This window comes from Protopterus annectens, chromosome 13.part0 (assembly GCF_019279795.1).
Source record: "Protopterus annectens isolate FY-2018-M chromosome 13.part0, PAN1.0, whole genome shotgun sequence".
Lineage (NCBI taxonomy): Eukaryota > Metazoa > Chordata > Ceratodontiformes > Protopteridae > Protopterus > Protopterus annectens.
The window spans coordinates 1,355,380,393-1,355,392,892 of NC_056747.1; the positions used below are offsets into that span (position 1 = coordinate 1,355,380,393).

Genomic DNA, 12,500 nt, shown 5'->3' on the forward strand with positions numbered 1-12,500 from the left:
AGATCTATGTGCTCTTTCGATACCAAAAGAGAATGCTTCTGGTAAATGTAAAGTTTTAGGGAGCCATGTTGTTTAAAAAGAAGTAATATTGTTACCTTCAATATTTTCTGGCAGTCCAAAAATCCTAATGTTATTGCGCCTAGATCTATTTTCCAGGTCATCCAGCTTTGTTTGTAAATGTGTATTTTGTTTCAGCAGAAACTCAATGTTGATTTCCTCTTCTTGTATTCTATTTTCCATGTCATTCACAGCTTCTTCTATGCCTGTCATCTGGATCTTCTGTTGTTGCAGGTCCATATGTAACAAGTCTATTTGTTTTGTAGTTTTTTCTATGAAAGTGTCTATTTTAGTATCCATTTTATCCATCTTAGCAGTAAGTTGCTGGACTATAATTATCAGAGACTGAAGTTCTTTCTTGATGCTGGAGTCTTGAGAATTTGTCTTACTGGAACTCATTTCAGACTGATAAACTGACAGGAAAATTTCCAAAGTAATTTCTGACAGGAATATTATTAAGATTTCCTTCCTTTTTTAGATATAGTTCAAGAACTATATAAAACAAACATATTTAGAAAGAAAATTACTTCAAAAATTAATTTTTTAAGTAATTAATTCCTGTCAATGTAATGAAATTGGTGGAGCTGAAGAAATCTGCTGCTATCCTGTGTTCATCCTTGGCCACGCCCCTCACAAAGTGCCTTTTCTGACTTTCTGATATTACAATGGTGGCTGCAGCCTGCAAAATTGGTACTCATTTTTTCTTTTTCCGCAGCAATCTTGATTTTCCCTTTTGCTGTCTGAAATTTGAACATTTCCCCCAGTTGGATAGACAAAAGTTTTGTAGCATGGTCTAGGAGTTTTGTTTTGTGTGTGGATTACATCAGTCTTGTTCCAAGATGGCAACATTAGATCCACTGCTACAAAGTATAGCTGCTGCAGCTAATGCTTGGGTAATGGTCAAGTCCATGGCCATTCCAAATACTACAGCTACACCTCCTAAGGAACTAACCATGGAGATCACCTTTGGGACGTTTTCTCCTAGAAAATAGTAAGATCTCACGTGTGTGATTTAAAGCTTTTACACTGCGTTAGATCCTGAAGGTGAGCATACTAAAAATGCAGTGATAGAAATGTTAGCCATTGATGGACTTTAAAGGACTTTGCCTGCTGCTCTAAGAAAGTGGGTATTCCAGACTACACCTAAGGATGCTGAAAAGTTTAGTTATCTGGTAGGTTATTATTCAGTGAAACTATTCTTAAAACTATATCTATATCTGTGGTAAATCCTGTGTCAAATTCCAGTAACAAGTAACTATCAACTGAATAAAAAAAGGTAATGTAACTAGATTTTGTACTGGTAATATCAGCATTGTTCTACTTATTAAAACTGAAACCAGTAAAAAGCATGCTACTAACGATGAGAGCAGAACCTGAAGAAGAAAGGAATTTATTACAACCTGAAAGTGTTACAAAGCAGGTAGTAAAGGTGTCATTGAAGTCTGGAAGTGTTGAAGAGCATGGGGTAGAATTGACTAACAGAACTACAAAGAAGGAATCACTCACTGAAGGGATGTATTCCAAAGGAATGAAGTTATGAAGGATGGAAAATACACTATATGGACAGAATTCTAAATGTTCTGTAATGCTAAATTAGAAAGTTTCAGAAATGGAGAATTGTAAGCAGATGGTATTTGTTAAGAAGGGGGAATTTGTTAACAAGACAGCATTTTCTAGTTTAGTTAAAGGAAGAATGAGTACCATGTTAAAATTGTAAACCTTTCCTACCAGCGTGCAACACATCAAATGAAGACTCTGGGCAACAGGTGTCTGTAGTCAAGGAAAAACAAATAAAACTGAAAATATATTGTTTGCCAAAGTGGAACAACCTGTGGAAGGAAAAGATACTGAGGGTCGTGTTCATTCAATGTGACACAAGAAGATAACATAAAGAAGAAAGGAAAAAGGAGTGTGTAGTGTATAGTGAGCCACAAGACAGCCTTGAACAGAGCCTTAATGGTGGACCTGCTGATCCAAATATAGGAACTCTTGGCAAGTGAAAGAGTTCTGCTCAACGGGTTCATATAGGAAAGGAATGAAACAATGAATAAGGTAGAAAGATCAGCTGTTGACACTAACGCACAAGTTGTTTTCTTTAGGAGATTTCAACAGTGAGACCCTAGTGCTGCATGTAGTGGTAGGTGAAGATACAGTATATCTACCTCAAGACAGACTGATCATGACTACCCAGGGAAGCCACATAAACTTAAAAGGGCACAGCTGGAGGATGACTCCTTGACTAGAACATGAGAAAATATAGCTAGAGCTGTTGAGGAAGAAGCTGAACAAAATGTTTTCATTTCTTACCTATACTGTGAGTTACAAAATGACTTATTGTGCAGAGTAAGGACAGAAAGGAAAGAGCACATCGGTTATCAGTGCCCAAACCTTTCAGTAGCCTAGTCATAAGTTTAGCACATTTTTTAAAACTTGGACAACCCCTGGTAATGGACACTACTAAAGCATGGATCCTGCTAAGGTTTCACAGGCCGTACATAATGAACGACGTTAAGAACTTATGTGCTGGATACCATGAATTCCATAACATAGACCATTATCTTTGCGTTAAAAATGTTTTGATTCCCATATCTGTCACAGAGGGGCTATTTCAGAGTACAGCTACAGACATTGTGCCACTGGTAAAATCCAGCAGTGGGTTTCAGTACAGCTTTTTTACTCTGGACTGTGCAGCTAATTATCTTGATGCTATTCCCCTCGGTAAGGCTAATGCCAAGTCTGTAGGTATGAAGCCAGTCATGTTTTCTAGAGACGACATGCTGATGGAAACACTGACTCACCAGAGAACCCCATTTATATCCAGGCTACTGCACCAACCGTGCTGTTGCATTAATGTCAAGCAGATAAAAACTTTAGTTAACCATCCCTGAACTTTAAAATCCATGCTGCAAAAATGTTGAAGGCCTGATGGGAAAGATAGAGAAGTACTTGGGAACATGTTTTTTGAAAATGCAGTGAGTTAGCAGATTTAAAAACATTTCTTGCAGAATACTTTTTCAGAAGTGTTGGGGAAACAAAAGGTTGTGACTAAGGTAGTGATTCGTTTGAGCTGGGACATGGGACCTGAATTTGCCTGTGCAGTTTAATGTATTTGTTGTAAATAAAAAAAAAAAAAGAATTATTAGAAAACGGAATAAAGCATAAAACTAAGAAAATAAATGTTAGCATAGTTTTTCTTTGCTATTACTGTATATTTACTTGTGTCACTTTTTATGTCATGTTTAATAAAGATTTAAAAAAATTAAAACGTGTGCTGCAAAAAGTTATTGAGACAGTTGATAAAATCTAAGACCAGTTAAAACCATACCTGTTGTCTGCGATTAGAGAAATTCCACAACCCTCAGAGGTTCTCTCCTTTTGAGTTAATTTGTGATAAGCACCTTCATAAATGTCAGATATTGCCAGAGAAACTTGTGTAGAAGGAAGCTCCCACTTAAACGTTCCACAGAACATTATACAGGCCATGAAAGACGGGCTGAAACTGATGATGCCCATAGCAAGGGAATGAAGGGAAACCGTTTGGGCTGCACAACAAGGGGGTGTATAATCCAAAGCAGGGACTAGGGGATTCCAAGCTGGAGACCAGTTGTTAGTTTTGCTTATTGCCACAGGGGGAACAATTTTTAAATAAATGTCAGGGTCCATTTGAAATAATTTAAAATTAAATGATTTAAAGTACATGTTTAGACAGCCGGGTAAGAGAAGACTACAACAGATGTGTCAGTATTCTAAAACTGTGGAAATAAGTGCAGACTTCTGTAAGTGAGCTTAATGGCAGAAACGTAAAGAAATTGTCTATATAAGTGTATGACATACTAAGTCAGAGAAACGAGAGAAAAGTTTCTGTTAAGAAGCAAAGTGATTTTTTTTTAGAACTACCTGGTAAGATAAAACTTACACCATGTTGAGACCATTCTGTGGGAAAGGGTTTACTGAAAACTTTACAAAATTCCATAGTCCCCGAGAAAGGCTGTACACATGAATTTCATAGTCCGAGAGAAAGGCTGTACATGAGAATTCCAGTCCAAGAGAAAGGCTGTACATGAGAATTCCATAATTCCAGAGAAAGGCCATATGTGAGGAAGTCAAAAAAGTGTTTCAGATGGGAGTGACAGAAGAGTCAGAAAGGGAATAAACACCTCTCCAGTTTTAGTACCAAAGCATGATGAAATAGTTGCATTTTGTAATGAGTTTAGGAAGTGGATCAGCATATCTACTTGACAAACACCCAGTGCTAGAGGTAGACACACTCAAAGGTTGGAGAGGGCAAGATTTTTGAAGGCATTCTCTAAAGTATTCAATTGTATTTATTACTGCTTGGTAGTAACTTGATTAAAGTGTAGCTATCATTCCAAGTCTTTTGGATTAAGCACTTGGGCTTCAGACCAGTTGTTTTACATTAGGAAGGTTTGTGGCATGCACTGTGGTGGCAGGACAGGTAGCTTTCATCCTTCTAAGTTGGGAACTGCTGATTGAGAGCCCAGTGTCTGTTATTCTTAAAGTGTATTAGTTCTGTTTTAAGCACTTGGGCTTCAGGCCAGTTATTTTATATTAAGAAGGTTTGTGGTCTGCACTCTTGTGGGAGAAGAGGCTGGACTCTGCCCTTCTGAGCTGGGAATTTCTGGTTAAAGGTTTATAGTGCCTGAATATTTGAACTGTTTCTTACTGAAATTGGTTCACCTTGTTTGCTCTAGCACAGACTAGATCCAGGCCTGCTGAATCTAGCTTTGTTTGTATGCTTGTTGTTTGTTTGCTTGTTATTTCCCTGGAACGCTAATTCCACCTAATACGCGGCTTCTCAGCGCTTCTGTGGATCACTAGTGATATCTGCATTGCTTACTGTACTTATTTCCTTGTTTCACTTGAAAGAAAGTTACTGTTTGTCATTTTTGCATTTAAGTTACCTGTAACACATTGCACTTAAGTTACCTGGCACTTGCTCACTAAAGCAATTATATAAGTCTGCACTAAAAATTAAAAGCACTACACCCTCACACCCCACTGGCCCTGGTTTTCAATTATTAAGGAATTCCCAATATTATTCTAGCATGTCCAAAGGTGAGTTGTCAATCTCCTCTCCGGTCCAGCTGGTGAATCTGGGAATCTTGAGGCAATGTTACAACTGCCTCATGTACACAGACAACCCTCTCCTCCTCCTACACATGTGAGAGATGCAACCATATAGCCAAACTGGAGGCTAAGCTCTCTCAACTCAGTACTGGCATAACCAGTCAGGAGGAGAAGGAAACCACACTCACTACAATTCCAGTCTCACATAGACCTACCACGACAGAAAACCAAACACACAATCACACAAAAACATACTCGGAGGCTCTAAATAAAGATCTGCCGAAGCAGCAGAGACCTCCAAAGCAGACACCCAAGCAGCCGCTACCCCAAAACAAAACACGTGCAACACATATCTCACAAAGCCAGTGTGCCGAACAGTCACAGCCCTTAAGACTAAACAACACACCTGATACACTTGTAATAGGTGACTCTATCGTCAGGCACATTGATGTCCCGCTCACCAGGCAGAACAAGGAGAGGGTCACGGTGAGCAGCCTGTCGGGCGCTAGGGTCCGCCACATAACACAAGCACTCAGGTCACTCCAAGGCAAGTACAAATATGACTCAGTCATTGTCCATGCTGGTGTGAATGACCTGAGACGTACCTCCCTGGACTACATGAAAAGAGACATAAAGGAACTCTCTGAGCATGTAGCCCAGGCCGGTATGACCCTGACCTTGAGTAGCATCTTACCCTCACCAAGAATGATGCCACAATATGAAGACAAGATGATCAATTTCAACAATTGGCTTAAGTACTGGTGTCATTCAAAGGGGATCCAATGCCTGTCAGCTTGGGATGATATGCTCGACAAGCCACGATGCTTCGCTAGGGACAGCTTGCACCTGTCACTCCTGGGCTTTCGGATATTGGCAAAGGCTCTTGCTACCCCCATAGTGCCTTTTTTAGGCAAGGCTCAAAAGACAAACCCACCTCCATAGGTATCACAAGGGATAAGAAACTAAGAGTAATGCTACTCAACGCCAGAAGTCTAAACCTCAAGATGCACGCACTCGAAACTCTCCTTAGCATGGAGAACATCGATATCTGTGCAGTAACAGAGACCTGATTCAGGGCTCCTGAGAGCACCCCAGCACTACCAGGTTATACCTCATACCATGCTTTTCGGCCCCAAAACTTGGACCAAACCACAAAAGGAGGGGGAGTATCGATATTCATCAAAGATACCCACATCTCCAGGTTTGTGGCAAAGCACGAAGCATCAGAGACTATCCATGTGCAACTAACAGTGGGTAAAACTGCCTTCCAGTTTATAGCCTGCTACAGACCACCCTCCCAAACCCAGGAACCCCACTCGGCCTTCCTGAGAACACTGGAAAATATGAAGGTCTCTCCAAACACCATTATATTGGGCGACTTCAACTACCCAAACATAGACTGGGAGCATTACTCTAGCTCCAACACCCTAGCCCAAAGGTTCCTAGAATTTATAAACTCAAATGCTATGGAACAACTTGTTACCACTCCCACAAGAGGGAAAACATACTGGACCTGATCATCACCAACATGGGGACTCTATGCTCTAGACCAGAAGTGTATCCCTCACTGGTAAGATCAGACCATAAACTAATCTCACTGGATATTCACATCCCGATTCCACCCCCTGCCCAGAAAACCACAGTGAAAAACTTCTCTAAAGCAAATTTCACACTCCTCAAAACTGAGGTGGAATCCTTCAAAGCCCCCGGGCCTGTGTAAAATACGGCCCAGACCGCAGAATCCTTTATAAACGCATTCTATGAACACCTTCAGGAATGCATGGATCATGCAATCCCAAATAAAACCAAGACCCAATCCTCCAAAGGCAGACGTCCTGTCTGGTGGACCCCAGCCATAAATAAAACTATACAGTAGAAGGAGGAAGCTACTACATGATAGAGCAAAATCCCAAAAAGGGAAGGCATCACTGATCAGTATTAGCAAAAAACTACGGGCACACATAAAATCGTCTAAGGCCAGCTTCGAGAGAAAAATTGCACAGGACACTAAGGATAATCACAAGGCTTTCTTTAGTTATGTTAGGAACCTGGGTGGGAATTCCCAGATATGCTCAGAATTATCCCGAAATGACAAAAAATACACCGAACCCACAGACATTGACAACATCCTAGCTGAGAGGTTCAGAGCAAACTTCTCCCCCCCCCCACCAAAAGGGCAAATATCTATCCCAGCAGAGTGCTGCCCCCCTGACATCTCAGATGCTCAGGTAAGAGCCGCCCTCTCCAAAGCAAAAAAACACAGCATCAATGGGACCAGACGGTGTCCCGGGCTGCGTCCTACATGAGCTCCAAGAAGAGCTAAACCCAAACATAAAACTACTGTTCAATCTCAGCCTTTACTACAGGATATGTGCCCAAAGAGTGGCGTACAGCAACAGTGGTCCCTCTCCATAAAGGTGGTGCCACAACGGATCCTGGAAACTATCGCCCCATAAGCCTGACTAGCTTGATCTGCAAAGCTATGGAAAGGATCATCATGGACCTCATAAATAAAGATATTTGGGACCTACAAACACTGGATCCTACCCAGTTCGGCTTTGTTAATGGCAGATCCTGCCTCTTAAACCTGGTTGATTTCTTTGAAACAGTCACCAAGACCATTGATGAGGGGAAGGTGGTCCACACAGCCTACCTGGACCTTGCAAAAGCCTTTGATACAATACCCCACTCGGGCATTATAGATAAGCTCACCAGCTTAAATATAAACCCCTATGTCACTAGATGGATTGCAAATTGGCTCAAGGACAGAACCCACATGGTTAGAATTTCTGGAGCCATGTCAGACTCCAAACCAGTTACAAGTGGTGTCCCACAAGGCTCAGTCCTGGGACCTCTCTTGTTCGGTATATATTTCTCGGAGGTACAGGCCAACACGGAAGGACTGTGGCTGACCAAGTTCGCAGATGACTGCAAACTGGGTGCCATAATCAACACTACAGCCGACACAAGCATCCTCCAAAAGGGCCTCATAGAAACAGACAACTGGTGCCAGAGCCATGGCCTCAAGCTAAATGCCAAAAAGTGTATAGTCATCCCCTTTGGCAAAAACAAAGTGCCCACAAATTACCACATAGGTGGTAATCCATTAAGTACAGAAGAAGTAATTAGGGACCTGGGAACCCAAGTTGATAGCAATCTCTCATTTGACAGCCACGTGGCCAAAGTGGTTAGAAAAACATTTTATATAGCCCACGTAATCATGAAGGGATTCACATCTAGATCAGGGGACATCATCGTGCCTCTTTACTCATCCCTCATCAGGCCCATAATTGAGTGCAATGCCCCTTTTGGGATGTACCTTACCAGACACCTGCAGCAACTGGAAAGACCCCAAAAGTATCTCACCAAGAGGATCAAAGGGCTCAAACAGATGCCATATGCTGCATGGTTAAAGAAACTCCAGCTCTAGTCAGTGGCATACCACCTGTTCAGAGGCGATCTGTGCCTGACGTATAAAGCCATGTCCAACCCGGAATTAATGGACATGCTGCACCTCAGAAAATCCAAATCCCATCGAGCTACGCGCTCAAGAGACTTGAACCTCAGCACTGAAATAAATAGGACATGCTGGAGGGACAGATTCATAACCCAGAGACTCCCTTCACTCTGGAATAAAATCCCAGTCCAGGTTAGGCAGAGTCCCTCATTGACTCTCTTCAAGAGGAATCTTGATGAGTGGATGGGAGATCGTAGGTTTACCCTGGGTATCACTTCTGTGTCACTGTTAGGCACAGTATACTAACCTCGAAAAAGGGCATAGCAAAATAAATTTAAAATGGGTGGCGAAAGCTAAACACATTCTGGCTAGGCTTATAAATGCCCTAGGGCATATAGCCTAGTATGAACCTATGAACCTATTAGTAATAACCAAGGGCTCATCCTTCCATTATATAGATGGCCTGCCCAAGACCAGCAGCCTGTCTTTTGGACCTGAAATCAAGGGGCTCATGCTAGATGAGTCAGTTTAGTATGGACGTATGGCAGGTTTCACCGTAGAATGTGTCAAAATTGATGTTGTACAAGTAATGTTTGTAACTAGTATTGTAATATGTTTTTAAAATGATGCAATACCTCTCGACCTCTTAGAGCAAGAAATCTGGACAAAGACGTCAAGGACCAAGAACGTCAGGCACCAGCAGCAATTCTGTTTAATTTATTAGAAACAAACATATACTAAATTCTTAAGTCCCATAAAACTTATCTGGGACTTCTCAGAATATACATTAAATGACCATCCTGGTGCACATTTATGCTTAAAACCACCAATGACATTCAACCAATTCATGCATATTCATTAACACAATTACCATCTTTAAAATCTTTAAAAATATATCCATTATTATTTAAAAATTAAAAGTTAAAAGTTTTGCTATTGCTTGTTATTAAATGTGTAAATATTTATAAGTCCTCGAAATAACTGAAAATGCTTACGACATGGAGTCCCCAATAAGTGCTCGCTCACCTCCAGGAACCAAAATAGACGAATGCAACTGTCACCAACCACTTCACGTTTCAAACATTTATTGTAAAACAAGACTGAAAATAAAAACTAGTATAAAATCAAACTTGCATGTAATTTGTATACTAGTTTTTATTTTCAGTCTTGTTTTACAATAAATGTTTAAAATGTGAAGTGGTTGGTGACAGTTGCATTAGTCTATTTTGGTTCCTGGAGTTGAGCGAGCACTTATTGGGGACTCCATGTCGTAAGCATTTAAATATTTATAAGCCTATATTTATTATTGACATCACTTCTTTTTCAACACACTCTTTAGAGAAAGAGTATCATTTAAACCAGGTTTATTAGTGGCATCTAACCTATCTGCCAACACAGTTCCTTGTATTCAATATTATTTTCAACATTTCCACCTCTGATATCATGAACCACTTTGTCTATAACAAAAACATATTTTTTAAAACGTAAACATTCAAGAGTGTTTATATAACAAATTTGTGGTTCTCTGTTTCTTCATATCGTACAAGTGTTTTTTTCTGTATTCTATCCCTCAGTCTTATTTTTGTTTTACCCACATAGAAAGCCGAGCACAACACACATGTTGCTAAATATGCAACACCTATTGTATTACAATTAAGCAAACCTGCACTAGCAATAGTCTTGATAAAATTCGTCATGTTCACATAAGGACCATCATTGATGTATGTGTACACTTTCCAACACCCAGTTTGATGTATGTGTACACTTTCCAACACCCACAGTTTGATGTATGTGTACACTTTCCAACACCCACAGTTTGATGTATGTGTACACTTTCCAACACCCACAGTTTGATGTATGTGTACACTTTCCAACACCCACAGTTTGATGTATGTGTACACTTTCCAACACCCACAGTTTGATGTATGTGTACACTTTCCAACACCCAGTTTGATGTATGTGTACACTTTACAACACCCACATTTTGTTGTATGTGTACACTTTCCAACACCCACATTTTGACATTTTAGACCGGTACTGGTTACTTTTCTTGCACTTCTCATTTCCCACAAATTCTATTCAATTCTTCTACTAAATATAAAATAAGATGTCTCACCCAATTTCAGTTTTAACTCTTGTATAAAAATCATGTTCAAATATTTTTTCTAAGTGTTTTATTATACGTTTGTCTCATAAATTAAGTTGAAAGCACATGCTCATTTCTAATAAAGTAAGACGAATTCCTGCTGGTGCTTGACATTTCTGGTCCTTGCCATTTTTATTATTTCAATCGGTTGTTTAGTCTTTTTGAGAAATCTGGACAGCCATAAATAATGTTGGGACAGAGGCCCAAAAGTAGGGACATATTTTAAATGCTGCTCCCAGTTGGTAGAGTAACAGATTTTACCTTAGTATGAATTCTGAAACCCAAATGTCTGTCATTATTTTTTGATTGCAATCTTTAATGAATTGCCACCGAGTTGTCTGAAAACCACAATTTTATGAAAAATGGACCAAAAATATGAGACAAAAACATGTAGACATTCTGCGAAAATCTGTACAGTTAAGAGGTATGTAAGGATGTACTGTAGATAATAGTGTAAACATTTCTGCACAGAGCGAGTTGTGCTGAGGTATGTAAGGATGTACTGTAGATGCACAAACAGAGTTGTGCTTTTCCTTTACGAAAAGACTGGCATGTTTCCGTATTAGGTATAGAACTTCTTTTAAACGTTATTAGTTTCAACTAATTACCCGGTTAGTTTAATGTATAATAAGGAGAGCTATAGCCCTTGGAGATCAGAGGCATTAGTCTCACTGCCGGGCAGTTTTAAGCCTTGAACAGCAGGTCCAGGACATGTGCTGTGAAAGGAAGAGAGAACGTGAAGGAGACTGAGGCAGCCCGGTGAGATTTGGAGGGAGCTGCCTTTATGAGCCAAAGTCAGGCCAAGTATTGATTTGTTTTATGGCCTTAAGCTTTATCATATACTGGTCCAAAACATTGTTCATTCCATCCCCAGCACCCCCTTTTTTTAAGTTAGTTTGTCATGGACATCTTCATCGTACTATCGTATTCTTTGCAACATGGCTGTTGTTTTGACTCTCAGTTCTGTGACTGAAAGAAAATGTTCCTGATTTTTGTTATGATTCAGTATTATGGTATGTTAAAACTGTCCATTTTAGTTAGTTGCTGGCATCAGTTATGTTTAACTAAATGCAGCTTCAGAATTTCTTACTACAGAATAAGGATTATGGTATAATAAAGTGAATATATAAATACATGTTTTGGACAGATAATGTTAATTCCCACTTAAGGGATTGCAATTACTGTCTTCATAACTGCTACGATAATCATATATCCCATGCAGGTAATGCTGACTACATTAAGTATATGTATATATTTTTTTTTGACAGAAGGACATCATGCATGTTTCTTCAATATCCAATAGTCATTTTTTTGTTATTTGTTCTTAGTCAGAGATGGAGTTCAACCTTAAACCATATGATGCCAAATTAATGATGACTCCGTTTGACGCACCCAAGGGAACAATCCTAGAAGGCCAGAATATACAGAGAGGATATGGAATGATCGAATCACTTGAAGGGAGAAGTGCAGAAATCCAGACTAATGGGGTGAATGTTTGGCATGTCCGTGAGTTTGATTATGAAGAAGTCCCTCAGGAGAGTGTCGGACATTTCCATGAAGGGGATACGTATGTTGTTAAATGGAGATACACCGTCTCCAAACTAGGTAAGTCTGTCAGGATATACTGTGGTACCACTGTTAGATTGTTACTAGTTTTAAGAGAGGCAGAAGTTTAAAAATCAGAATGGGATAATTACACAGTGGCTTTATTACACCTGCTGAGTGTGGAACAGCTGTTGCACTTGTAGGCAG

General features: G+C 39.9%; 1 protein-coding gene across 1 annotated transcript in view; it reads left to right on the forward strand.

The window, feature by feature from the left end:
• LOC122788066 (supervillin-like) overlaps window positions 1–12,500 on the forward strand; it is a 1,698,127-nt gene that overhangs the window by 1,469,180 nt on the left and 216,447 nt on the right. Inside the window, exon 25 of the mRNA XM_044054988.1 lies at window positions 12,077–12,353. Coding sequence (XP_043910923.1) covers window positions 12,077–12,353 — 277 coding nt within the window. The remainder of the gene's footprint in view (window positions 1–12,076; window positions 12,354–12,500) is intronic.